The sequence below is a fragment of the Phaenicophaeus curvirostris genome, chromosome 20 (assembly GCF_032191515.1).
Source record: "Phaenicophaeus curvirostris isolate KB17595 chromosome 20, BPBGC_Pcur_1.0, whole genome shotgun sequence".
In the NCBI taxonomy this organism is placed as follows: domain Eukaryota; kingdom Metazoa; phylum Chordata; class Aves; order Cuculiformes; family Cuculidae; genus Phaenicophaeus; species Phaenicophaeus curvirostris.
Genome location: NC_091411.1, coordinates 1037155 through 1064617, shown reverse-complemented (window position 1 = coordinate 1064617; position 27463 = coordinate 1037155). Strand labels below are relative to the sequence as shown.

Genomic DNA, 27463 nt, shown 5'->3' with positions numbered 1-27463 from the left:
CAGAAACAGGAGAGGAATGACACCTAATATCTTTCTGCTGCTTTAGGTGTCTTTACATGTCCTACCTGGCCTCTGCCCCAGGCTCTGGAGGCCATCCCATCTCCTGGACTTGCACAGATTTCCTGGGCACTCCAGTGCATCCCAGTTGGCACATGGTGGCTGGCTTCTGGTGCTTGAATCCTGGGCTGTATCAATACAATCAAGAGGCTGGAAGGTGATGGAGGCTGCCCTGATAGGCCATCTCCATGTGCTTACTCAATCCTTGGCTCCTGCAGTTGTGTTCACATGGTGACCAGGGCTCCATCCTGACCCTTGCAGGGGCTGCATGGCTTTGGGATGTGTGAGGGACCAGGCTGGCAAGATCAGAAGATGGGGAGAGGTGGGACAACCCCCAGGAAACCTCAAATTACATTAACCACTACTTGGGACATGGGACACGGGAGCTCAGACCCCAGCCCCTGCAGAACTGTGCCCCAGAGCTCTGTGTGTGGTGCTCTGACGTGCTTCCCTGCATGGGAACCTGGGTTCCCAGGATGCTCCTTGCAGTGTGGGATCCCTGGGGAGCCTTCACAGCTGATGCTTCAGAGCTGTAGGACTCCACTGACCCACCCTGTCCTGGCTCCCCCGTGCAAACCACCAGCTTATCAGCCTGGAAACATCATTCTCGCTTTGGGGCATTGCTGAGCTCCTCCAGCGATGTGTTCCTCCAGAAAACAGCTCTCTGAGGACATGGAGAGGTTTCTGAAAACAGCCTCCTCCTGTCCTGTGAAGGAAGGCAGCTCCACCGGGAGTCTCACCTCAGACCCCCAGTTCAGAGAGAAGGGGGGTGTCTCCCTCCCTGCCCTGGGGAATCCTTGTGTGCAAGCACATGCGGAGGGTCTGTGCTGCTCCACCTTCAGAGGACTGGCCTTGGGCAAGAGGCAGCAGGCACTGATCCTGCACTACGTGAGCTAGTGACACTCAGGGCTGCAGAGCTGCTCTTCACCCACAAGGGTCAACCTGGCACGGAGGGTGCAAGAGGTATAAACAGCCCCCGATGTTGCTGGCAGCACAGTTCTGCTCCTTGGTGCCTCCCCATGGGCTGAGTCGGTGGCCATCATCACCATCGCCCTTGGTGTTCCTGCTCCCAGTGTGACCCTGAGCCCATGCTCCACCACCTCCCTTTGCCCAAGCCCCTCCCAAGGACCAGCAAAATCCCCCCTGCCCCAGACCTGCTCTTGGAGGAACCCAAGGACTGGAGCACGGCAAATCATCAAGCACACTAGTGGTATGGGGTGAGTGAGATCAGTGGGAGGGAGGGATTCAAACCACCGTGCACCACCCACACCCCAAACCACACAACTGCAGGAGGCCCTGAGCAGGGCAATGAACACCCACGGAGTTTGTGAGGGCTCTGCTGTGGCTGAGAGGACACGGTTGACAAGCAGTAGGACACCAATTTGATAGGAATGGTTGCACTCAATGAGCTGGTGGGTCTTTTCCAACCTGGTGATTCTATGATTCTATGATTCAACAACTCTGATGCCAAGGCTTCTCCAGGAGGACAAGCACAGCCCTGACTGCTGCAGGCTCCAGCCTTCCCCTGAGCACCAAAGCCCATAGGTCTCCTGGGGCGAGGGCTGTGCACATCCTGGAGACCCACATTGTCCTATGTCACTTCCAGACTGGTCCAAGGGATGTCCGCGATGCCTCCTCATCCTCACAGGGTTCACCCACGGGACTTGCAGCCCCCCGGCGCTGCTGTGTGGCTGCACCCAAGGGGCTGTGGCATGGTGGGACCATCTAGGGAAGCTCTACCTGCATTGGCAGGTGGGACAGGGGTCCGGGGGTCCCTCTGATGGGCCGGCTTGGGAGAAAGGTCCCTGCTTAGAGATGCAGGAATGCGGGTCGGGCTGAATGCGGCAGAGGCGGGTCTGATCTGGTGCCCCACTAAGCCCCCATTCTTTCCCAGCCAGTGCATCTTGTATTCAGGCTGCCTGCTCCTAAGCAGAGCGTCTTTAATCCTTCCCTTGTCTCCTCCATTCCCTTTCAGGCCTTTGGCCAATGGGAAGGGGATGAGCAGCTCTCTCCAGGAAGGAAATTAAAAGCGGGGAGGAGGGTAGGGAGGAGGAGAGCGAGGGGAGGGGGACTTGGAAGGGGAGACAATCCTGGAGTGGAGATGCCAGTCATCGGGGTCTCAATAGCCCCATTCACCCTGCCCAGCCACACAGAAAATCAGGGTCACCAGGATCCATGCCCTGCCTGGAGACAACTGTTGCTTTATTCTTTTTAATTGCTGGAAAACGCAGAAAAGTTCACTTGTGTGTGTGGTTGGCTGCGGTGGGGGCTGCGCCGGGGGCCGCGGCGGCGAGGGGTGGCAGGGACGGGGTGAGCCCGACGCGCAGCGAGAAGGGACACAAAAAGCAGCCGCACGTGAGGGTGGAGGCTGCGACCCGGCGAGGCGGCGAAGCCATCTGTACGGCTGGGCCGGAGCAGCAGGCGGCTCAGGGACTGGGCGCCAGGATGGGGACACGGTGGCTTCGTCCCACCAGGACGCATGGGAAGGGTCTCCTGGGGGCTTGGGTGGAGGGGGCAGCGCCAGGGCCGGCGGCCGAGCAGAGGGAGGGCCTGTGCACACAGACACGGGCAGGTAGATGGGCTGGGGTCCCCAAGTCACTGGGCATGGGGTCGCCTGGGCTGGTGCTTCTGGCTGGGGACACAGCATCCGGGCACAGGGGCACCCAGCAACACTTTGCCACCCCAACCCAAGGGTGCCAACTCACGGCTACGCCACCTCCACCCTGATCCCCTGCTCCCAGTGCCACCCCAGTCAGGTGGGTTCCACTCAAGGCGAAGCTCCCCTCCCTCTGCAGCCACGCAGCTGCCCCAGGGATGTCCCAGCAGCTCTCTTGCTCTGCCGGCCACCCCGCTCGCTGGCCCTTGTACCCAGGAGAGAGAGAGCACCAGCCTTGAGACACAGGTGCCACGGGGCAGCAGCCCAGCAGGTCTGCACCAGCAGGTTCCCTGCTGCCACCCAACCCTGAGGGGCGGTGTGTGGATGCCAGGGGTCACCTCGGCAGCGGGGCACGAGCACCTGGGCTACAGATGGAGCCAGTCCCCAGCCTGTCTCCATCAGGGGCAATCCAGGACATATCTGTGCCCATCCTTCCCCCAGATGAGGGAAGAAGCCTGGGGCGATCCATGCCTGTCCCAGCCTCCAGATTCAGTTTGCACTTCCCTCCTTGGCCCAGCCTTTGACCGGCTTCTCTTCCAAACTATTCCATGATTTAGGATTCATGCATACAGAAGAGGAGAAGACCACACTGCATGTCCTCAGCCCCACAGCTTCCCAAGCCCTTGTCCTTTGGGAGGGACGAGTTCCCTCTGCTTCCCCCGCACCAGCAGCAGGAGGAGAGGATCGGAGCAGCCCCACTGGGAAGGATGGTCAATGCCCGTCAGGGTCACACCTGCTCCTCCTTCTCCTGCCAGGTCCCAGCAAGGGACCCTTGTGCTCCCACGAAAGCAGACTGGTCCCCAAAGGGGATTTTTAGGCGTGTGTCCAGTGTCACTCACACCTGGGTCCGTCGCTGGGTACTTTTGGCTTACAGGGCCATGGGAAGGCCTGATCCCTGCTCGGGCAGCACACGGGCAGTCAGCCCGGACTCACCCACCGTTCCCTGGCAGCTGCCGCGGGCACGGGGCTCCAGCCAGAGCCAGCAGGGAACAGCGATGTTGGCTTTGCAGACTTTCTAGCGCCCATGCCCACAGCCCTGCCCATCCCCATGGAATTCCTGCCCATTCCCCATGGAACTCCTGCCCATTCCCCACACAGCCAGGTCCCCCTTCCACGGGGAGCTGGTAGCTGGAATGGGAATGGGAAGAGTGATCAGGATTGGGAGTAGGAAGAAGAAGCAAGAACAGGGAGTGGGAGAGAGGCAGGGGAGCGGGAGTGGGGATGAAGTGCAGCCAGAGCTGGGGGAGCAGGAGTGTGAGTTGAGGGTGGGAATGAGGAGAAGAAGTGAAAGTGGGGAGGGGGTGTGGGGAGTGTGAGCAGGATTGGGGGGTGGGAGTGGGGAGAGGGAGAAGGAGCAGGGGTGGGAGTGGGACTAGGAGTGAGGAGCAGGAGTGGGAGTGGGAGCAGAAGTGGGAGGGAGAGTGGGAATGGGAGCGGGGAGTGGGAGCAGGGTGGGGAGAGGGAGAGGAAGCAGGAGCCGGAGTGGGAATGGGGAGCGGAAGAGGGAAGAGGAACAGGATGGGAGCAGGAGTGGGACTGGGGAGCAGGAGAGGGAGCAGGAGCAGGAGAGGGAGCAGGAGCAGGAGTGAGGAGTGGGGAGGGGGAAAAGGAGTAGGAGCAGGAGTGGGAATGGGGAGCAGGGAGGGGGACAAGGAGCAGGGATGGGAGCGGGAATGGGAAGTGGGGAGAGGGGAAAGGGAGCAGGAGTGGGAGTGGGAGCAGGAGTGGGAATGGGGAGTGGGAGAGGGAAGAGGAGCAGGAGTGGGAGCGGGATTGGGAAGCGGAGCAGGGTGGGAGCTGGAGAGGGAGCAGGAGCAGGGTGGGAGCGGGAGAGGGAGCAGGGTGGGAGCGGGAGAGGGAGCAGGAGCAGGGTGGGAGCGGGAGAGGGAGCAGGAGCAGGGTGGGAGCGGGAGAGGGAGCAGGAGCAGGGTGGGAGCCGCTCGGGGCTCGGCCGGGTCCGTTCCTTGCCGCCGGGTGCCCTCTAGCGCCGCGGGGCCGGGGCTGCTCCAGGGAGGGAACCCGGAGCGGGGCGATGAGGGGGTGGAAAAGGGGGGCCCTGCCCGCCTCCAGCTCCCCCCGTGCCCCCCAGGGCGCCCCAGATGTGGCGTGCAGATGTGCATGTGAAGGGATGCTCGGCTGACCCCAGCATCCCTGGACCTGAGGGAATGGCAGGAAGATGCACCAGGGGAGGGTTAGGTTGGACTTCAGGAGAAGGTTCTTCTCCCAGAGGATGGTGGAGCACTGGAACAGCTCCCAGGGCAGCAGACACGGCACCAAGCCTGACAATATTCCAGCAGCATTTGGCCAAGGCCATGAGCCCCGTGGTGTGAATGTTGGGGTGTCCTGTGCAGGGGCAGGAGTCGGACTTGATGATCCTTGCAGGTCCCTTCCAACCCAGGACACTCTGTGGCTCTGCAGGTGCTGCGCCCGGGGCAGATGGAGAACAGGGGTGACTGCAAACAGGGGGCCGGGGGCCAATGCGGAGAGGGGCTCCTGCCCTTTGCTCTGTTTGCCGTTCCCCTCACACTGTTTGGTTTCAGTTAATGATCCCACAAAGGCAAACAGTGGTGGGGAGGGACAGCCTGTAGAACCATGGAATCATAGAATCACGGAATCACTAAGTTGGAAAAGACCCACCAGATCAAGTCCAACCATTCCCATCAATCACTAAACCATGTCCCTCAGCACCTCATCCACCCATCCCTTAAACACCTCCAGGGAAGGTGACTCAACCCCCTCCCTGGGCAGCCTCTGCCAGTGCCCAATGAACTTTTCTGGGAAACATTTTTTCCTGATGTCCAATCTGACCCTCCCCTGGTGGATCTTGAGGCCATTCCCTCTCGTCCTGTCCCCTGTCACTTGGGAGAAGAGCCCAGCTCCCTCCTCTCCACAACCTCCTTTCAGGGAGTTGGAGAAAGCAATGAGGTCTCCCCTCAGCCTCCTCTTCTCCAGGCTAAACCAGGTGTCCTGCACCTCCCACACCTCCAGGCCCACAGACCTTCAGCTGTGGGGTGGGAGACACCCAGCCAGCTCCTGGGAGTCGGGACCCCCAGGGAAGGGGTCTAGAAGGGGAGAAAGCAGCGTGGGCTCTGCTCCCTACAGACCTGGTCAGGGTTTGGCAGCTTGGGGTGAGCACTGGTGACACCTCCATCCTCTCCTCTCTGCAGAGTCAGGCTGCTCCGCAGGGGCTGGAGGCACCATCAGGGCTCTGTGCAGGATGCCAGGGCAGAAATATGAAGTAGAATAAAGGATACAGGCAGGACCTGACCCCATGTCTGGACCAAGCAGTGGTGCAGGGGCAGGAGAGGGTGAGGAGCTCAGCCTGGTGTGGCAGGACGATCCTCATCTACCCTCCTGCACCCCACGCCAGTTTCTCTGCAAATCCCTGCTGCCCCTGAGGGCAGGGTGAGCCCTGGGGCCACTCAGCTGGGCTGTGCAGGGCCACCAGCTGCCCCCCAGCTGCCCCCCCAGCCAGCCTGGCTGTCCCTGCCGGACACGGTCTGAAGGTCACGCTGCTGCGCAGTGAGGCCAGCACAGAGTCCGCGATCCTGCTGGCGTGCTGGGCTCAGCAGCACTCTGAAGCCACCAGCCACCATGCTTTGGGGTCTCTTTTCCCTCCTCTTCATCATCGTGGCCAGCGGGACCCCCGTCAAGGACCAAGATGAGGATATCCAAGTGCAGGAGAACTTTGAGGCTGAGCGGGTACTGGCGGCTTGCGGTCCCTTAATCCTGGGGGCAGAAGGATTGAGGGAAATTTTATTTCACTTCTCCTCCAGCAAGAAGGGTGGTGTTACCTCTGCCCACACCAGGCTGCGTGGGACGGGCTTTGGCCTTGCTGGGTGCCAGTCAGGGGGGCAGCTGGAGTGATGGCTGGGTCAGATGAATCCCAGGAGAAGCCTGGGAGACCTCAGAGGTGTGGGCATGGCCCACAGGCAGCCCTAGTGAGCAGGATTCATGCAGGATGCAGAATTCACACGGAATGCAGGTGGCCTGGGAGTTCTCTTGCAGACAGCCCCATCCCTTGCCAGGCTCTGTGTAGCCCCACACATGCCCGGGGTCTGCAGTCCCCTAGAGATGCCAACCTGATGCCTCCAGCCCTGCCTGGTGGCCAGGGGACCCAGGAAAATCCTTTTCAGTGCCGATCTGCTTCCCTAGTCCTGCAGTAGCTCTGGCCTCGGCACCCTGCACCATCACTTCCCAGTTGCTCTCTGGGCTATGAATATTTCAGCTCTGCAGAAAACTGAATGCCCCTTCTCGGTGGGGAGGGTTCGTGGTGCAGACGTCCCTTCCTTGTCCCTGCAGGTATACGGCAAGTGGTACGACATCGCCATCGGCACGACCTGCAAGTGGATGAAGAACTACAAGGAGAAGTTCAGCATGGGCACGCTGGTGCTGGGCCCTGGCCCCAGCTCCAACCAGATCAGCACTGCCAGCACCAGGCTGCGGTACGGGGCACTGCTGTGGGTGCTCGAGCCTCCTCCAAAGCCACCCCACCCCGGGGTGCTCCATCTCCCTGGGGATGGGACAAGACACAGGGGTCTCTTGCTCTGGTTGGCATAAGAGCCCTGAGGACAGGCTGGATTGGGCTGGAATATCCCATTCTTCAGCAGGTTGAGTTTTGGGGTCCCCTGCTATGGCTTCAATGCCCCAGACCAGCAAAACCAGTCCCTCTGAGCAGCTCATTGTTTTTCTCCTCCCTCCAGGCAAGGTGACTGCACACAGATCTCAGGAGAGTACCAGAAAACCAGCACCCCCGGCAAATACACCTACTACAACCCCAGTGAGTCGGGCTCGCTGCCGTCCCGCTCAACACCAAGAGCTGCAGCAGGGCTGGGCAATGGGAACTGGGTGGCTGAGGAAGGAGTTCAGGACAGCAGGGCTTAGAAGGCACTCCACTGGCTGGGCCACTTCCAAAGTATGGAGTGAAGCTGGAGGAAAGGGGCTGTTTCAGCACTGGCCCTGCTTAGCCTTGGCCTCTGTTTCAGCAGATCTCTCTTGTCCCTGAGGTCCCAAGGTGGGGCAGGCTCCCACCAGCCACATTTCAGGAACACTGGTGGTATCATGACAGCCAACTAAGGATGAGCCAGCAGTGGCCCAGGTGGCCAAGAAGGTGAAGGGGCAGGTCTCTTCGCCCAAGTGATAGGTGATAGGATGAGAGGGAATGGCCTCAAGTTGCACCAGGGAAGGTTTAGATTGGACATCCAGAAAAATTTCTTCACCAAAAGGGTCCTCATGCACTGGCAGAAGCTGCCCTGAGAGTTGGTGGAGTCCCTGGAGGTGTTTAAAAGATAGTTGAATGAATCACTTAGGGATATGATTTAATAGTGGACAAGTACAGTTGGAGTTGATGATCTCAAAGGTGTTTTCCAACTTAGTGATTCTATGAAATTCTATGAAATCCCAGTTGTCCACAGCCCTTGATTTCCAATCTGCATGACTGGGAAGATGATGGTGAACCTAAAGGAAGTTTGGGTTGTCTGAGAGTCTGTTTCCCAAGTATCAGCTACTTTCTTGACCTACCTGCCTGATTTCAGCCCCAGCTTTGGGGCTGTCTCACACAGCCCCATTTCTCTCTGAGGGGCAGGAATGATGCCCCCTGTGTCTCTGTCTCACCCAGAATGGGACGTGTCCATCCGCTCCTACGTGCTCCGCACCAACTACGACGAATATGCTGTCATTCTGATGAAGAAGGAAAGCGCCTTTGGCCCCAGCACCACCCTGAAGCTGTATGGTACGTGCAGCTATGGCTTTTATGGGCAAGCAGGCTCTGGGGTGGGCCAATGGAGCTCATAAACACCACCCAAGGGTCCCCCTTGGCTTTGAGGGACCTGACATGGCTTTGGAAGTGGTGTCTTGGACCAGCTCATCTTCAACGCTGCAGGGGTTGAGTCTTTTGGCCCAGCTTAGAGCCACATCGCACAACGAAGGTTCAAACCAGCCTGTTGTTTGGCATGAAGGTGGCAATATCTGCTTGGAAGAAATCCAGGCCCTGAAGCAGCAGGAGGTGCCGTCTTTCATGACTGAGAAACATTAGAACCACTTTGTCCAAGGCCTTGGTCAAGGCTGGTCAAGAATAATGGAGGAGAGGTTGGGAAGGGCCAGGAGGCTGGTACTGGACTGCCTGCAGCTGCCTGAGCTCTGCGAGTTGATGGGTGGCTGGAGGGCTGCGTGCAGACCCCCACCCATGCCAACCCTGCTCACGGCCTGTTCCTGTGTCCAGGGAGGAGTCCGGAGCTGCGGGAGGAACTCATTGAGGATTTCCAGCAGCTGGCTCTGGACATGGGCATCCCCACAGACTCCATCTTCATCCTGGCCAACAGAGGTAACCCACTACAAGGCATCTGCCTCTCCTGCTGCCTGTTCCCTGGGTATGCCGAGGCAGTGGGGCTGCTCCTTCTTGGTGTGCAAGTCTGGAGTGATGGGTGATGGTCAGGATGGAAGGAGAAGAATCAAGAGCTTTGGTAGGATGGGATGGGAAGGAGATAAGGCCATGTATCAGTGCGGCTTCCACCATCTTCTTACTGGTGGGATCCTTGGTGGGCTGTCAGGTCAATGTGTCCACAACGCTGTTCTGGGATGTGGGTGCAGGACACTTCAGGGAGCCTCACGCCTGCTCCCCAAGGCTGGGTGCTCTCAGCACCTGAGGAGCTCCTTGCTCAGCCTGGGGTTCAGAAAGTGTTAGCGTGGTGCAGGTGGGTGTGGGGATTTTAGGGGGATCCTCCTGTTAGTGGGAGGTGGAAAGCAGCAAGAGGGGAAGAACGTTAGGGTGAAACTGGAAGGGCATCCCCTTCCCCAGGGTCCTGTGTGTGCCTGGTGCAGGACCACAGTAAGAGGAGTTTGTCAAGGCATCTCCCCTCTCCCAGTGCTGATCTTCTCTCCTGTCATCTGGGCCAGGTGAATGTGTTCCTCAGGAGACTGCAGCTGCCCCGCAGGTGAGTGGTCTGGCTGGGACCTCCTGAGAGGCATGAAAGCTGGGGACATCCCCTCCAAGCCAAACCCACTGGAGACCAGATGACCAAGGACCAGACTTCATGGGCTGGAATTTGTTTGAGCAGCAGCTTCACTGATCCCTCTGGGAGATGCTCTTTCATTTCTGCCGATGGGTTTTGCCTGCAGCGACAGGGGCCCAGGCTGCAGGGCGAGGGTCCTGGGGCAGGGTGGGCACCAGGGCTCACTTCCCGGTGGAAAGCAATGGCCATTTCCTACTCTGGTGTTTTTCATGGGGTGAAAGCTGCCACATGCGGAGCCTGGTGTCTCCTTGCTTGCTTGTTGGTGGCCCAGCCAGGCTACAGACCCCATCTCCAGGTATGGGGGTGCAGCTCAGCACCTCCAGCTACCGTGCCTCTGCACCTCCCAGCCCCACGCCGTTGAGTTTAGAAAGATTTTTAAGAGGTAGTGGAACTTTGATAGGCAAAACAACCCAACTGACTGGAGAGCAGGTAACACGCCACACTGCATCAGCGAGGGCACAGACACAACCGTAGCTCGGGGCATCAGTGCAGTGCTTTGGGCAGAGGATGGGTCTGTCCCGGGACTGGATGGGTCTGTCCTGGGTCTGGATGGATCCAGGATGGGTCTGTCCTGGGTCTAGATGGCTTCAGGCCCCCATCCAGGATGAGCACACGTTGTGAAGGCCAAGAGGCATGGAGGACACAGCCTGTTGGCCCAAGATCAATGAGTGGCAACATGCTGGGGGCACTAAGGAGGATTGAAGCCTGCATGGGCTGCAGCCCCCAGCAGTGACACAGCCCAGCCCAGGGGTCAGCAAGGCTCCAGGCTCGAGGAGGTGGGCAAGGGGTCCACAGGCAGGGGCTGACAGCAGCTCTGTGCTTCCTTCCCGATGCAGAGGGCGCGGAGAGCAGTCCTGCCCCCCGAGGAGGGCTCAGCCGCGGGACCCCTGCCACCTTTCCTTGGCAATAAGGAAGGTAGGACTGGGGGATGGGGGTTATGGGGCATCCCCTGCCCCACATCCCTGCTTGCTGTGACAACCCATGGCACCCATCCGCAGACTCGTGCCGGCTGAGCCAGGATCCTGGGCCCTGCAGTGGGATGCTCTCCCGCTTCTTCTACAACTCCTCCTCCATGGCCTGTGAAACTTTCCTCTACGGGGGCTGCTTGGGCAACGGCAACAACTTCTACTCGGAGAAGGAGTGCCTGCAGGCGTGCCGGACCGAGGGTGAGTGCACAACCAGGAAAGACCTCGTGGTGCCAGGGCACAGGAGATGCCTTTGCTGAGGCATCAGAGGGGTCTGAGAGTGGCTTCAAACCTCCATATGGGAGGTGTGGGGCCCCCAGTCCCCTGGCTCAGAGCAGACCTGTCCCCCAGCTGCCTGTCGGCTGCCCATTGTCACCGGACCATGCCAGAAGCCGGTGACACGCTGGGCCTTCGACGCCGCCCAGGGCAAGTGCATCACGTTCAGCTATGGAGGCTGCAAGGGCAACGGGAACCAGTTCTACTCGGAGAAGGAGTGCAAGGAATACTGCGGGGCTCCTCCACTCACAGGTACTCCCATCCTGGCCCCACCACACTGCACTCTGCTGGGGAGCAGCCGGCACCAGCTCCTGTCCTGGGCTGGACTGGGACACGGCTGGTCTGAGTCTGGGATGGGTCTTGGGATGGGTCAGTCTTGGGTGATGGTGGGTTCAGGATGTGTCTGTCCTGGATCTGGAATGGGTTCAAGATGGGTCTGTCTTGGATATGGATGGGTCTTGGGACGGGTCTGTTCTGGGTGATAATGGCTTCAGGTTGGGTCTGTCCTGGATCTGGGATGGGTCTCTCCTGGGTCTGGATGGGTTCAGGAATGGTCTGTCCTGGGCCTAGGATGGGTATCAGGGTGGATCTGTCCTGGGATAGATCCTGGGATGTTTCTGTCATGGGTCCAGCATGGATCTGGGATGGCTTCGTGATGTGCTTTGGATGGGTCTGTCCTGGGTCTAGGGTTCTGATAGGCTGAGGAACATGGTCATTAATCTCCAGGCCATATCACACAGGGCTGTATGGACTGCAGAAGCCATGGCTGAACTTCAAAGTGGTCATGATAAAAGGGGGAACAACCATGAGCAGGCTGGGGTGCAGTGGGGAGCAGTGGAGCTGCCAGCGAGGAAAGATATGGGGGGTGTTGGGCCCCTGACACTGGATCAGGACCAAGCAAGGATCCCTGACAGGGGTGTAACCCCTGTGCAACATGTGCTGTGCAGGTCCCTCTGACTCTGTCAGTGCAGGGGTTTCCATACTGAACCTCCCTGGAAGGCACAACAAGCCCTTGGGACAGAGGGACAAGCAGGTTTTTAAAAGCATGGCAGGGGGAATCTCTCTGTAGAGAGGGGGTCTTCATCCACAACCAGCCCTGGGAGAGCCTGCTCCCAGAGAGCAGAATCCAAGGGCTCACTGTGCCACCACAGGTGGGAGAAGGGGCCAGAATCATAGAATCATTAGGTTGGAAAATACCTTTGAAGTCAACTCCAGCCATCCCTGTCCACTACTAAACCAGATCCCTCAGCATTTCATCTGCCCGTCTTTTAAACACCTCCAGGGATGAGAACTCCACCACCTCCCTGGGCAGCCAGTGCCTAAGAACCCTTTCTGGGAAGAAATTTTCCTAATGTCCCATCTGAACCTGCCCTGACACAGCTTAAGGCCATTCCCTCTTGTCCTGTCACCTATCACCTGGTAGAAGAGACCAACATTCACCTCTCTACAACCGCCTTTCAGGCAGTTGTAGACAGTGATGAGGTCTGTTCTCAGCCTCCTCTCCTCCAGGCTAAACAACCCCAGCTCCTTCAGTCGCTCCTCGTGACTTTTTCTCCAGCCCCTTCACCAGCTTTGTTGCTCTTCTCTGGAATAACACGTTGAGGCATCTTCTACCATTCCATCACGAACATAAAGCACGTTAATGCCACAGTGGCAAGGGGTGGGATGCAAAGTGGCACCCTAGAAGAGCACAGGGGTGTGCGGAGGGTTCGAACTGCTTGCCCGCATCGCTGATGGCAGGGACAAAGCATCAGCCGTCACCGCCTGTCCATGGGGTGAGGGTCTGTGGGTCTGTCCGTCACCCCGTGTGTCTCTCCGTTTGCAGAGGACGAGGAGTTTCTGCGTCTGTCCAACTGACGCAGGCGGAGGACAAGCCATCAGCACCCAGCAGCAGGGTCCGCAGGAGGGTGCTGGCAGCTGCCCACAGAGGCATGGGAGATGCCTCCAGCAGTAAATGTCTCTAATGTGACCAAAGAGCCCAGTGTCCATCCACAAGCTGGTGGGGAGCAGGGTTGGGGGGGTCCAGGAGGGGCAGGGGATGCTGTGGGGTCCTCACTGGCCTCCCCAGTGCAATGTCCCCCCACTTTGTGGGGTTGCTAGGTGCTCCCCACTGAGTCTCTGCCCCTTCCTCAACCCGCTGGCCTCAGGTGGCTGAAGGTGGCACCGAGGGGCTCAGGGCATCCTGCTGGGGGGGTTCAGCCCCCCGTTACCCAGGGGCCAGTGGTGGGCAGCTGGGAAGGGGACAGCAGCGAGGAACGGGTGTCTGCTCAGCCCTAAATGTGAATAATCGCTGCTGCAACGAGGTCAGACTGCAGAGCATGTGATGGGACCCACTGGAACCCTGGCTGGGGCGAGAAGAGGGATCATGGTGGGGAGGTTACATGGGGTTACAGCAAGGGATTACAGGGGGGCAGAGGGGCCCCCGAGGGGTGACAGGAGGGGCTGGGGGGGGGTTACGGTTCATAAGGGTCTATGGTGGGTGAGAGTAGGGAATGGCAGATGTTACAGAGGGTCACAACGGGTTCTTGGGGGTCATAGAAGGGAACTACAGGGTTTGTGGAGATCACAGGGGGCTATGGGAGTCTCTAGAGGGGGTTAGAGCATTGAAGGGAGGGGGCTATAGAGGTCCCAGGAGGGCATTATAGGGGTTGCGATGTTCACAGGGATGCTGGGGGGGGGGTGGTGGTGTGGTGGTCCCAGGGTCTATGAGAGTCATGAGTGGGGGCTATAAAGCTCACAGGAGAGGGACTGAGAGAGTCTGTGGGAGCCCTGGGGACTCTGGGGGTCCCAGGATGGGATTAGAAGTGTTTTGGGGGTCCTAAGAATGCTAGAAGGGTTCCAGAAGGGGATCTCAGGGTTTCAGAGGGCCATGGCGGGGGGACTGTGGGGGTCCTGGGGGTGGGGGATTACAAGGGTTATGGTGTTCACAGGGATTCTGGGGGGTCCAAGGAGGGGTGTCCCATGGTTTCTGGGGGTCACGAGTGGGGCTATGGAGCTCTCGGGAGTGGATTGCAAGGGTCTGGGTGGCCTGGGGCCTGTGGGGCTCCCGGGAGGGCGGGGAGGGGAGGGCACTAAAGTGTTTTTGGAGTGTCCCAGGGATGCTAGGGAGGGGTTCCAGGAGAAGGTCCCAAGGTGTATGAGGGTCACGGGTGTGGGCTGTGAGGCTCACAGAAGGGGATTGAGAAGGTCTGGCAGAGACCTGGGGACTGTGGCAGTCCCGGGAGGGGATTAGAAGTGTTTTGAGGGGCGTCCCAGAGATGCTGAATGGTGCTGGGAGGGGGTCCCAGGGCTTCTGGAGGCCACTGGTGGGGGCTATGAGGGTCTCAGGAGGGGATTACAGGGGTTGTGGGGCTCCCAGCGGGAATTAGAAGTGGGTTTAGGGGTGTCCCAGAGATGCCGAAGGGTGCTGGGAGGGGGTCCCAGCGTCTGTGGGGGTCACGGGTTGGAGGCTATGAAGCTCTCAGGAGGGGATTGTGAGGGTTATGGAGCTCACGGAGGGGTAGGGAGGTCCGAGGGAGAATGAGAAGGGTTAGGAGGTCTCAGGGATGCTAGGGAGGGAGTTCCTGGGGTCACGGGTGGGGGCTCCGGGGCTCCCCAGGACGGGGCTCCGGGTCCCCGCGCCGCGCTCGCGCCGCGCTCTCTTGGCCGCCGCGGGCCGCCGTACCCCGCGCCGCGGCACGAGCAGCCAAGATGGCGGCAGCGGCGCCGTGTGGCCTCCGTACCCCGCGCCGCGCCCGCCGGGGCTGAGCCGCCTCCGAGCCCCCAGCTCCCCCGCCCCGGGCCCTTCCCGTCCCCCCGCGGTGCCCCAGGCCCTTCCCACCCCCGTCCCTTCTCCTGCCCCCGTTTCCTCTTCCTCTCCCCCGGCCCTGCTAGACCCCCACGCCACCCCCTACCTTCCCCTGAGCCCCCTTCCTCGCCCCGGGCCCTTCCCCCTCCTCGCCCCCCAGCCCCTCCCGGCCCTCCGCATGCCCCGTTAGGCTCTTCCCGCCGGGCCCAGCCCCGCACCCCGTCCTGCCCAGCCCGGAGCCCCCCATGGCCTTCCCCGCGCTGCCCCCGCCCTGACCGCCCCCCACCCCGAGCCACCCCCCGAGCCCCGAGCAGCGGCCCCTGTCCCGCGGGCGTGGGGCCAGAAAGATGTTCTCGGCGCTGAAGAAGCTGGTGGGCTCGGACCAGAGCGCGGTGAGGGACAAGAACATCCCCGCGGGGCTGCAATCCATGAACCAGGCGCTGCAGCGGAGGTTCGCCAAGGGAGTGCAGTACAACAGTGAGTGGGGGCCGCGGCGGGGAGAGGGGCTGCCGGGACCCGGAGCTGCTGCGGGGTTCACCCAAAGCCACGTTTGGCATAGGCTCTAGGAATGGTTTGGGTTGGAAGGGACCTCAAAGCTTGTCCAGTCCCACCCCCTGCCATGGGCAGGGACACCTCCCACTGGATCAGGGGCTCCAAGCCCCATCCAACCTGGCCTTGAACACCTCCAGGGATGGGGCAGCCACCACTGCTCTGGGCAACCTGGGCCAGGGCCTCACTGCCCTCATCGTGAAAAATTTCTCCCTAATGTCAAATCTAAATCTTCCACCTTCCTATTTAGAGCTATTCTCCCTTGTTGTGTCCCTGCAGTCTCTGATCCAGAGGCCCTCCGCAGTGTTCCCAGAGCCCGTTTTGGTGCTGGAAGCTACTCTAAGGTCTCCCTGGAGACTTCTCTTCTGCAGGCTGAAGAACCCCAGCTCTCTCAGCCTGTCCTCATAGCAGAGGTGCTCCAGCCCTCAAATTGTCTTTGTAGCTTCCTCTGGGCCCATTCAACAGTTCGATGTCATAATGTTTGTCATTAAACATTGGAGCTTGTGGAAGCATGGGGAGCAGTGAGGCATGGGAAACTTCTCTGTATGGGCCTTTGGAACACGCAGTGCCATGGTGTCCTGAGGATCCTGCCTTCCACTGGCTGCGGCACTAGAGTTATCGGTAAATGCATTTTTGTCAGTTCAAGCATCAAGAGGCGGCTCTGCTGGGTGTGCGGGTGACCTCCTGGCAGTTATAATTAAGCTCTGCAGGTTATTCACTAAGGGCCTGCTGAAGAGCTCTGCCCTGCCAGGCTTTAATAAGAGGTGAGTGGTGTTGCTTTGATGTACTCTTCGTAAATGATTTCATTCATGCTCTGTTCTGCAGCCGATACATCTGTGCATTTCTCGGGGAATGCTTCCAAAATGTTGTTGTCAGTGTTGAGGTTCAGGGTTGCTTTTTTCTCTTGAAGCTTCATAAAGGTTAGTTCTGTTGTGATGTTTCAAGAGGGCACTGCACGCATGTGAGATACATCCCAGAGTAACAGTTGTGAGATGGGGACAGTACTTTTGTCATCCTCACTGAAAACAGAGATGGGACAAGAGAAGGCTGTGAGTGTCAGCTTGTCTGTGTGGATCCAGGCAGACAGTGAAGCTGGATTGCAGAGGGCCGAGTGGCCGGCAGTTTGGAAAGAGACTGATTTGTCAGCGTGGCAGCAAATAATTTCTGTAATGGCACATGTGTTGGAGGAACAGATCTTGTGTTAGGTATTAATCTGAAACAGAAAGTTAAGGGAGGAGTTTGGGCTTTGTGCTTTGTTCAGCGTTTTCTGTGCTCTTGACCTGATATTTTGAATCTCTTGCCTTTACAAGGGAAAGCATTTGTTGCCTTTGTCCACAGCAAGGCTGTTGGATGTGCCAGTAGCACCCAATTTAGAAAATCAGTGCTTTAGCAAGCAGTGAGGAATCTGAACAGGAGCACAGTGTTGCTGTTGGAGGCTTGATTTCCAGTGACAGACAGGGTGAGGCTGGGATGTGCCAGGAGTACAGCACATGGACCTGGAGAGCTGCTGGTAAAAGATCTGCTGGCTTGAGAGAGTTGGGGTTGTTTATCCTGGAGAAGAGAAGGCTCCAGGGAGACCTTAGAGCAGCGTCCAGTACTGAAAAGGGCTCCAGGAAAGCTGGGAAGGGGCTCTGGATCAGGGAGTGCAGGGATGGTATGAGGGAGAACGGTTTTCAGCTGAACAAGGGGAGATTGAGATGAGATCTTAGGAAGAAATGTTTTGCTGTGAGGGTGGGGAGGCCCTGGCCCAGGTTGCCCAGAGCAGTGGTGGCTGCCCCATCCCTGGAGGTGTTCAAGGCCAGGTTGGATGGGGCTTGGAGCCCCTGATCCAGTGGGAGGTGTCCCTGCCCATGGCAGGGGGGTGGAACTGGATGGTACCTTCCAACCCAAACCATTCTATGATTCTGTGATTGCTTCAAAATTTACTCTTAGAAGTGATGCAGTGGTTGCCACATCATTCAGGTGCTTTCAAGATCATGCCTTGTCCATCTCTGTCTGTCTGTGCTGCTGCTCTGTGGGACTGGATGATCTTTAAGGTCCAACCAAAAGCATTCCATGTGAAAGACTGGGTCTGTGCAAGGGCTGCATGCAACCTACAGCCAAGGACTCGCCTGCCTGCTTCACTGGTCTGTGTTGAGATCAGGTAGCTGATACTAGCTTGTGAATTATGTAAGAGAAAGGAGTTGACTTCTCGGAGAGTGGATGTTTGTGCTGGGGACAGTACAGATCAGCTGCATCCTGCTGGCACGGCAGTCGGGGACAGCTTTGGGTTGCACGTTCACTCACTCCATTGCCAGTGGGCCTGCGTGGACCTGTACATGCTTGCCGTTCCACAGCAAGGCCAGGAATGCCCACGGCTGAGCAGCTGGATGCAGCTCTGCTGCTTGTCTCCTTACTGAAAGTGTCAGGAAAGCTTTTTGTCTGGTGCCCTATCTTATCAGGATCTGTGTTCTAGTTCCTGCTTTCGTATCTGGAATTAAGCTGCAGCTATCGTGGTCCTGAGGGAAGCTTTCCAATCTCCATAGTAACTCTTCCCAGAATCACTGTTATATAATGTTTATGGGAGATGCAGGCAGGCTGGCAAGAGGGCTGTGCAGTCCCTGCCTGGCCCCGGCATGGGGTGAGGCTGTCGTGCTCCCAGCTGGAGGTGGGCTCTGGAGGGTGGGCTCTGTTACAAGGGTTAAGCTGCAGATCCTTCGTGTTGCCAGCGCTCCTTTCTCAGCAAATACTTGACATTCTGCAGAGGGACACAGATGTGTTTTGTAGCACCTTCACACGCGTGGATCTTGAGGTCTCTACCGTTCCCCTGGAGCTGCCTCAACCTGAACCAAAGGGTGCTGTGGTGGCTGATTTTCCAGAAGCACTTTCTTGCTTTCTGAGTCCATCGCTGATCATGAACTGAAGCCCCTTTCCTTCTCAGCAGTGTAGTCAGTGTGCTGGAATGCTCAGGTTGCTGGCTGATGACGTTGGCAGCAAGGCTGGGATGTGGGCCTTACCGCCTGGCTGTTGGCACCTGGCAATGCTTTTGTGACTGGATGGCCCCGTTTGAGGTGGTGCTGGAGATCGTGTGGTGCTTCAGTGGCACTGAGAGTGACAAGCAGTAGGTTGTACACACCTCTAGGTTGAGCCTAAAAGATATGTGCTGCCAGTCTCTCTCCCACGCGGTTAAGTTCCCAAAAGGAGGAGCACTGCAGGGTGGGTCAGCTTAGATTTCTGATCAAGCAACGGCCAATATTTGCCCTCGGCAGCAGCCACTTCCTCTGCATGGCACATCCTATTGTGAACCAAAAGCATTTTCATGCTGCATTCCCAGCACGCTCTCTCCTTATTTGCTCTCTTTATCATCTGCTCAGAGCTGTTCTGTTTTACCTGCCATGGCCCAAATAATGGCAGCGTTTTGTGAGCACTGTGGGAGGTGCACAGAGGAAAATGCTGTGCATCTGCGTCGTGTATGTAATGGCTTGGATGTTTGTGAGAGAATCAGGGTATGGCAGTTTCTCAGTACAGCAAACCAATCTTTGTAAAAACTTCCTTTGGTGACCCTACTTGATTAATGAATTACCAGGCACATTAAAGGAATCACCGGCACCAGGTTACTCAAATGTGAAAGTTTGTGTAAGGTTGTGCTGGGCAAACAAGGGTCAATGGTCAATGGTTCTGGCTGGATTACACGGCAGGAGGATTCCCTTGGAGTTGCCCGTTGGTGACCAGTGATGGGAGGAAAGGAGGTTCAGATCCGTCTGTCTCATTCCCCGGAATGATGCACCTTCTGCTCTGGCTGTTCTTAGGTCTGTGTCTCGTCTGCCCACCACTCAACAGACCCTGCTGCTGTGCGTTCCCAGAGCATGGGCTGCTCTCCCAGTGAGCCGCTGGCCTGCCCCAAGCAGTCGGTGCTGGCATACCAAAGGCAGTAGCTCCAAGAATTCCCCCAACTCTCTCACCTTATTACTTTTCTGTCTAAAATGTGCTTTACAATACTAAACTTGATGCCTTTTGGTAAGCACTGCAGTCCTTGCTGCCTTTGTGCTGATTTGGAGCAGGGTTTCCCAGACTGATGTAGTTCTGTTAAGTATTTACATTCAGCCCGACTTCCAAAGGAAATACTTCCCCTCTTCCTGCTGCTTCCCAACTTCACTTGTTGTCTCCTACTGCTCATGCAGGCATTTGTGCAACGTGTGGTAAACCTGCCTTGCCCACAGTCTGGCTCATTCCCCCTGGGAATTGTGCTCTGGGGTGCCTGCGGATCAGGGGTGCTGCTTTTGACAGCAGGAGCAGCTTAATGTGCTTTACAATACTAAACTCAATGATGCCGTGTATCCTTTTGGTAAGCTCTGCAGTCCTTGCTACCTTTGTGCTGTCTTAAGGACCAGCTTAAGGCATCTGGGTCACAGCCCTGTAGCCACAGCCCTGAAGGCCTGGATGAGGGCAAGGTTGTGGCCCCTCCATGGGGATTATTGGCAGAGAAGCTGCAGGGTTTCAGATCCTTAGTTGCTGCCGCATCCTGAGGAACACAGGCAGAGCTGGGAGTTCCTGATTTGGTGTTCCGAGTTGGTCCAAGACCTGCTCTGAGGGCCTCTGTCCTCACTGCTCTACCCATCTGGAGAGCAGAAATCCCTGTTTATCCTCATGCAGTGACAATATGAATAAAGTGATTTGTTTAGGTTTTGTCTCACATTTTGACCTATCCCCATCTCTACCCTTCTTCCCACAGATGGTTCTGTCTTTGCTACAACCCTGTGGCTGTTTGCAGCACTGATTGAACTTAGAATCGAAACAAGGCAGCTGTTGCTCCTGTCCCAAGATGCCAGTACCAACCTCACCTGTAGCTGCTGCTCCTCTTCCCTCCTCCAGGTGCAGCCCAAGCCAGTGCTGTGCCTGCCTGGCTGTACCCTGATGCTTGCTCAGCTCTGCCTGCCTGTGGTTTAACAGCCCTGCCCCAGCCCACCTCCCACACACAGATTTTGTTTGGCTAAAAATGATTTACATCACCTGCCTTCTTCCTGTCCTGCTTTTAAAGACTTTTTCTTTCTTCAGGAAAAAAGTCAGTTAAAACTCAGCAGTGGGTAGGAGGAAGGAGATCCTCACGTGGGGAGTGCTGTGCTGGGGCTGTGGGAGCTGTTTGGACTGAGCATGTGATGCCACCAGCACCCGGTGATGATCCCAGTGGGACCTGCTCTGGGGCTGAAGTGAACTCCTGGCCACTCCAGCTGTGCTTGCCTCTGCTGCTCCTGCCGTGGGTGCTTGTGCTAGAGAAGAAAGCTGAAAATGAGTGATTTTGTGGCCAGATTTCAGCTGGTTCAGTTTATTGATCCAGCTCAATGTGTAGCTGCACAAATAATGCTGTTTGCACTGGAAGAGGCTGGGGGTAGTAAAATCACCTCTTCTGGGGAGAGCCTGAGAGCAATCCTGAAAGTGAACCTTGAGAGCAGCCAGACTGTTTAAGGAAGGGTCCTTTTGTCCCTTAAAACTCCCTGTCCCAGTACCTCATGCTGCACATCTTGAGGGAATATGGATTTTAAAACAGCTCTCTAAGGTCAGCAGTGAGAACATTTGGAAAGACTTGGCCTTTAAAGGGGGCAAATGGAATCTCATCCTGCCTGTGCCATGGATTTCCTGCATTAACTAAGAAAAATGAAAGGAATCTTTCATCGATTGTTTCACCATCCATATGGAATCACACACAGGGTGACAGGAGATGCAAGTAATGGTTTCTTGTCTTTGCAGAGCCGCCCTGTCAGTGAAGTCAGCCTATAAATACTGTGTTCCTTTTTGCCTTTATTATCCTTTTGCTATTTTAGCAACTTGGTAAAAGAGTGAACCTCGGGGTGTACAACAGCAAAAGTGCTGTGGAGCTGCAGCACAAAATACTGCCAGACAGAACTCTTCCCCAGACCTTGTATTTCTTATCTGTTTAACCTTACAGCTCCCCTCTTAGGCTTCTCTCTGCAGTGCCTGCGGTAACTCCTGAATTACAACAGAAGGTAGCCTTCGGGCTGTGCGTTCCTTGCCCAAATGATGATGCACAGCCTCACGCTGATCACCTGAATCTGCCTTTAGCTGTCTCTGGGTGGCCCATTTTCCAGGGATAATAGCTCCTATTCAAAACACAAGGGTAAAAATTCTATTCAAGTCAGCTCTCATTTCCCAGCAGCCTTGCGGTCACCACTTGAAACAAGAATGGTATTTAAAAATATTCCATAGTGTAACTGAAAATGTATGAAATAAAACATAAGTTTTCGGAAAGAAGAAGGTAACATTAGGGTAGACTCTGGAAAATCCGTTACTTTAATTGCTGTGGAAGTGACTTTGCCAGGTTGTGTACGGTTTACGATGGACACTTGCTTGGGAGGGTTTGGGTGAGTTTCTCCTTTGACAGGCTCCCCATGCAGTGGTTCCAAGGAGAGGTATGTGGTGGTCGCTCAGCGGAGAGGCCGCAGCGGCTAATGTGTGGCCTGTCAGTGGGAGAGGAGCCCATCTGCCTTTACCTGAGATGGTGGTTTCTCAGATTGCCTTCACCAAATGCCATCCATGCGTCCCGCACCCACAGCCACCGCAGGGCTGGCTCCTCTGACACACTGAGGGCCCACAGAGATTGAGTTTCTCTTGGTTTTATTTCCCTGTGATTTTATTGAAGTTCTGTCCCCAGAGAGGCATGGTTATTTTGGGTTAGTTTAGCTGTTCCTAGTTCACGTGAGAAAGACCAGGTTTGGTTTAATTTGAGTGCTGTGGCCATCAGCAGAGGCAGTTTGATGGCTTTGCCGGGGCAGTTTGATGTAGCCCCCCTGTGAAGGTTCACTGTTTTGTCCCTTGTCCCTGCCAAGGATAGCCTCCTGGAGGCCATCCACGTGGTGAGCGCTGGAGCAGCTGCAGAGCGATCTGTGGTCTCCTTCCACTTGCCCTGGGAAAGGGATGCTGCCCCGGGGCAAGAGCGTGGGGTTGCTTGAGGGTGGTGGCAGCGATGTTCACCAGGAGTTGCCTCTCGTCTTTCCCCCCACAGGGAGTACAGATTCACTGGTGCTAGGGTTCAGTCCCACTCTGAGCACCCAGTCCTGCTGGGGATGGGCCCTTCAGTGGCTTGGGGACAGCTGGGTCTGAGAAGTGAGAGCTTTCTCAGAGAATGAGAAGCATTTAAGGAGAACTGGGAATGGCAGGGGAAGTAACTGAAGGAAAAGCCTGGCATAAAAGGCTGGCAAAGGGATAGGGTGTAGCAGGGTGGGAGTAAGGGCGAGAAGGCAGGAGGATGGAAAGAGCAGACTCCGCTGGCTGAAGTTGCGCAGATTCTGAATACTCAGTCGGGATGTTCGTTCTTTCTGCTGAGCCCGTGCGAGGAGCTGAATAAACACTGATTGTAATGACTGGGCTCATGGTTTTTAACAAACCCCATCATGCCTGTGTAATAGGAGAGGACTAATTACATCTGAATAATGCTTGCTAAAAGTTAACACGCTTTTCACAGCATCCTTCAATTTGCTTTTAATCAACTTTATTTGTCTGCTTGTTCTTTTCCCCAGTGAAAATTGTCATCCGAGGGGACAGGAACACTGGAAAAACCACACTCTGGCACCGACTGCAGGGAAAGAAATTTATTGAGGAATACATTCCAACTCAGGAGATCCAAGTCACCAGCATCCACTGGAATTATAAAAGTAAGATGAAAGAGGGTAGAGGGAGAGATAGTCATGGGACAGTGCCTTGGGGGTAAAAATTCCACTGCAGCCTTGTTTGCTCCTTTCCTCTGTGTCTTCTTGGGAGATAAAATGGTCTGTCATCACTAATGTTATTTTACTTCATTATTGACAGTTTTTCCATCGTGTTTCTAAGAACTTTACTCAGAAACTATGTGTTATAAGTGCTAAAGGATGGTTTTTTGGAAGCTGTGGTCCAAGAGAAGTGTTTAATAAGTGATCCAGAAGATCTTAAATGTTTGTAATACACTTGGCTGGGTAATGAAAGCAGGTTTGTTATAGAAATAATAATAGTAGCAACACTTGCTTTCGGTGTGCCTGTGTTGCACAGAGGTGAACAGAATGTTGCAAACTAGTTTTTTAATTATTAAAATATAAAAAGCATACTATAATGAGTGAAAGTGATGTTTTAAAACTTACTGTAGTACTGATGGCTGTGGGCTGACCAGCTGAAGCACAGAACCATCTTATCAGCAGCTTTTTTAAGTGCTTGTTTGAGTCTGAAAGATGAGGTGTGCATTTTTTTATCACTCACCCCTGGCTCTGACAGTATGAAGTGGCCGTGAAAGCCCTGGATCTCGCCTGGAGAAGACACTGCGGGCATCAGAATTGCATAGGACTGTGATTCAACAGAGCATTCAGTCCAGCTTTCGGGTGTCTGATCAAAAATGCCACAGCCTTGTGGGGTGGACTAGTGATTCAGCATGGGCTTGCTCTGTAAGACTGTATTTGCTTTAAAGAGCAATTAGTTTGTTGTTATCTGACATTGTCCATCTGCACTTCTCTGACCTTCTCTTGAATCTGGTTGTCTCTGTCCCCTCACTATTATTTTCTCATTAATAATTTCCAGCAGTACAGGAAATTCTCCGTGACCTTCTTATAATTTGTTTTAAAAAATAACCTCTCTTTCAAATCGTTGTGAGGATTTCCTGCTGTGAAAGCTTTTTGTTCCTGATGGTTGGCGTGGACACTCCAAGAAACTGCTCAGATCTGATTCCTGCCTGTAGCGATTAAGGCATGGGCCCAATCAATGAGGCAACAAGCAAGATCACCTTTATTGAGAGGATGCAAACCTTATGTAGTGTTTCTGTATCCAGTCAGCAGCTACCCCAGTGAATTTCTACCTGTGAGAAACCCACACTTACAGCGACAGAGTGCAACCCACTATTTACAATAGATGTGGCCCTTATCTTCATGTTTTCCGTCTAATGCATTCTTTTCTTATTAACTCACGGGTCTTAGTGAAGATTCCAAGGTCTCAACAAGCTAGCAAGCATGAGAATACTGGCTGTTTGCTCTGTGCTTGCTGCTAATGTCACAGGTATGCCAAGGCATCGGCCGCTTGTCCCAGCATACAAGCCACAGTGAAGTCTTTCATGCCCGCACCTGCCCTATTGGTTGAGCTAATCTGAAGAGGAAAATAAGTTTGTTTTTCCTGTGATCATGCTCTCAAGCCACCTTGAATAAACATCCTGAGGAGGTCGGCAGTAAATATTTATGGGTGTTAATGAAATCACTGTCAAACATTGAAGGATTCTTACACTGCCTGGTAGTAGAGGATTCATATTTCGGATGTGGAATGCACCCCCTTGTCCTACCTTGAGAAATTTTGTACTGGAGGACTGAATAAAGGTAGAGGAATTGGAATTATTGTTTCTACTCAGAATGAACAAAATAACTGTTCTGTGCCAGTGGATATTGGTAATGTTTGTGTCCTTGTAAGGAATTACAGTTCCTGCACGCAATGGACGCTGTTTAGGTTATGCTGGTCACTTGTTTTATTCTCTGTTTGGCAGTGTTGGAAAGGGAGTCAGAAATACGAACTGGCAAATACATTTGTTCAGATACTTTGAACGGTTCATGATTAGTGTGAGGAACAGCAGAGCTGTTCTGCTCCATCGGGTTTGTTCTCCAAAGCCTGCAAGGTAAATTGCGTAGTTGCATGAGAGTAAGTATGTCTGAGGGCCTGGAAATTCCCGGTGATGACACCATCCACGAAACAACGATTCTTACTTTCAAATGAGCTTTCTTTCAATTGAAGCCTTCTCGCATCTCTCCGCCGTTCATGGGTAAACAATGTCTCAGTCTGCTACTGGCTCCAGGGAACTGAACCAAACAGCAGCCAAGTACAGATCTTCTCAGGGGTTTGATCCACGTTTTCTGCTCATGAGTTACAGTTAAAAGGATGAATTGGCTCTCCTTTTGCTGCAGCAAGCCTCGCAAAGCTGCTGAGGTGAAGTGTTGCTGTGTGAGTCACACCAAAGCCAACACAGCAGCGCTGAGGTAATCATCCTCTTGTGTGTTCAGGATAATTGGGAATGAAGCTGGTGAGGAAAAGGAAGAACTCACTGGCTACCAGATGGGAGGAGCGTGGGTGCTAGCAGGAAAACACCCATGTGGAAAAATTATTTTTTGGATCTCATACAGTCGATTTCTTTGTGCAGTTCTGTGCTTTCCCACAGATAAATGGCTGTTGAGCAGGTCTGTCTGGGCTGGGCAGTTTAGTGCAGCAGCTTGGGGTGCTGCTGCTCAGCAGGATGAGTACTGCAGAGATTACTCAGCAGGAGAGGACGTCTTAACTGAGGGTGCAGTTGGTGTTCGGATAAGAAAGCAGAGATCTTCAGAGCTCAGGAGTAAAAGTCACAGTGCTGGATGTCGAGTCACCTCCTCAGAGAACACTGCATGTCACCACAACGGCTTTCCTGACACAGGGTTCCTGTTTCTCCATGGAAGCTCCTTCACACAATGCTGCTTGAAGGAACCAGTAGCTTTCTGGACTCCTCCTGTGCCCCTGCGAAGTTTGTCATCTGAGAAAAGAAAACATCTCCTGTCCTTTTGCAGGAAGTCTTGGCTATTGAAAGGCACCAGAATTGACTTTGTGAGTCTGTCTGCCCTCTTGTCCTTCAGGGACAACAGCAGCACTGCCAGTCTAGCTGCAGGGTAGGAATTCGGGGTCAAAATTCGACCAGCTATGTGTGTCCCAGCACCTACAGGGTCATGGTGTGCCCTGAACACACCACGGACTTGAGCAGCCCATGGTGAGCACCTGGGTGTGAGTGGCTGGCCCTACAGCTGGGTGCCCAGTGAATGAGGAATGGGGAGTGGATGGACTTGACCTGTACCTGGCTTTATGCTTTGTGGAAATATTCAGGGATGCAGTTAATGTGGGGAGTAGAGCTGCCTCGGTGTTCTCGGTCCCATTGCAGCCCATGATGCAGTGGCGGGGCTGGCCTTGGAAAAGGCTCCTGTTGGTCCTGTGCCCACTGCCCTCCGGGAAGATAGGTGGGAGCTCATGTGAGGGAAAACAGGCTGATTTTACTGCATGCGTAAATGTGGAAAAGGATCTTTTTCCAGAAGCAGAGCATCAAAGCTTTCCTTTGTTCATAACCTGTCTTTACAATATTTTGAAACAGCAATGAATTATGTAGACTGAATGTTTCCTGGCTTGACAGTGACACTTGGCTGAATTTTCATGCCATCCTGTGAGATTATTCCTCCATATGTCCTCCCATTCCATTGCTTTATGGTCAGAGCTGCTCTGAGCACAAGTTTTTGCTTTGTAGCCAATAGCATTTCCAAAGGGGCAATCATTCTCTGGAACAACTCCATGAAGATGGAACTGCTTGTTTGGGTTCAATGGAAACATCTGACCACAGCTGCCTGTCTCTCATGCCGTCAGAAGTGAAGGTGCCAGCTGTACGAGCAGTGCTGGCTCTATAGTTCAAATTTTGTTTGCCTTGCTTCAGATTTTAGCAACTCACATAGAATCATGGAATGATATGGGCTGGAAGGGATCTCAAAGCCCATCCAGTTCCACCCCCTGCCATGAGCAGGATCCTCCCACTGGATCCAGTTGCTCCAAGCCCCATCCAACCTGGCCTTGAACCCCTCCAGGGATGGGACAGCCACCACTGCTCTGGGCAACCTGGGCCAGGGCCTCCCCACCCTCATCATGAAAAGTTTGTTCCTAATGTCTAATCTAAATCCTCCTTCTTCCAATTTAAAGCCATTCCCCCATGTCCTATCACTCTATGTCCCTGTAAGAAGCCCCTCCCCAGCTTTTCTGGAGCTCCTTTCAGGACTGGAAGCTGCTCTAAGGTCTCCCCGCAGCCTTCTCTTCTACAGGCTGAACCACCCCAGCTCTCAGCCTGTCCTCATATGGGAGGTGCTCCAGCCCTCTCATCATCTTTGTGGCCCTAATTTACTGATGCTGCAGCTCATTAAGAAGGAAAATTGCTGGTAATATCTTAATTGTCACAAAACGCAACTGGAGATCTGCAAAGAGAATGGGTGTCTGTACCCGCAGGACTGTCCACAGTGTTTGTCACTTTTACATCAACACACTGCTCCTTAAGTGTGCCTATTCCTTTCTTCCAGCTGTATCCTTGCATATGGACCAGACTGTATTCTCCAAATTAAGTTTATGGAAACTTCTGTATGTTAAGAAAAGAACCTACACAAAGTATTCATAACATGGC

At 55.0% G+C, this 27463-nt stretch overlaps 2 protein-coding genes across 3 annotated transcripts in view; both read left to right on the top strand.

Annotated features, from left to right (window-relative positions):
• Positions 1-6203: 6203 nt before the first annotated feature.
• On the top strand, positions 6204-12938 carry AMBP (alpha-1-microglobulin/bikunin precursor). Its single transcript, XM_069873121.1, has 10 exons — positions 6204-6415; positions 7016-7158; positions 7417-7493; positions 8331-8444; positions 8934-9035; positions 9608-9645; positions 10560-10638; positions 10722-10889; positions 11040-11216; positions 12790-12938. Exons 1-10 carry the CDS (start codon positions 6308-6310, stop codon positions 12819-12821), a joined length of 1038 nt encoding a protein of 345 aa, XP_069729222.1. The 5' UTR covers positions 6204-6307; the 3' UTR covers positions 12822-12938.
• Positions 12939-14915: 1977 nt separating this feature from the next.
• Positions 14916-27463, top strand: part of RABL6 (RAB, member RAS oncogene family like 6) — a 55851-nt gene continuing 43303 nt past the window's right edge. The window contains exons 1-2 of one of the 2 annotated variants that reach the window (XM_069873089.1): positions 14916-15228; positions 22812-22946. In XM_069873089.1, the coding sequence (XP_069729190.1) occupies positions 15099-15228; positions 22812-22946 (265 nt within the window). In that variant the 5' untranslated portion in view covers positions 14916-15098. The remainder of the gene's footprint in view (positions 15229-22811; positions 22947-27463) is intronic. The other variant, XM_069873090.1, reaches the window with a different exon arrangement.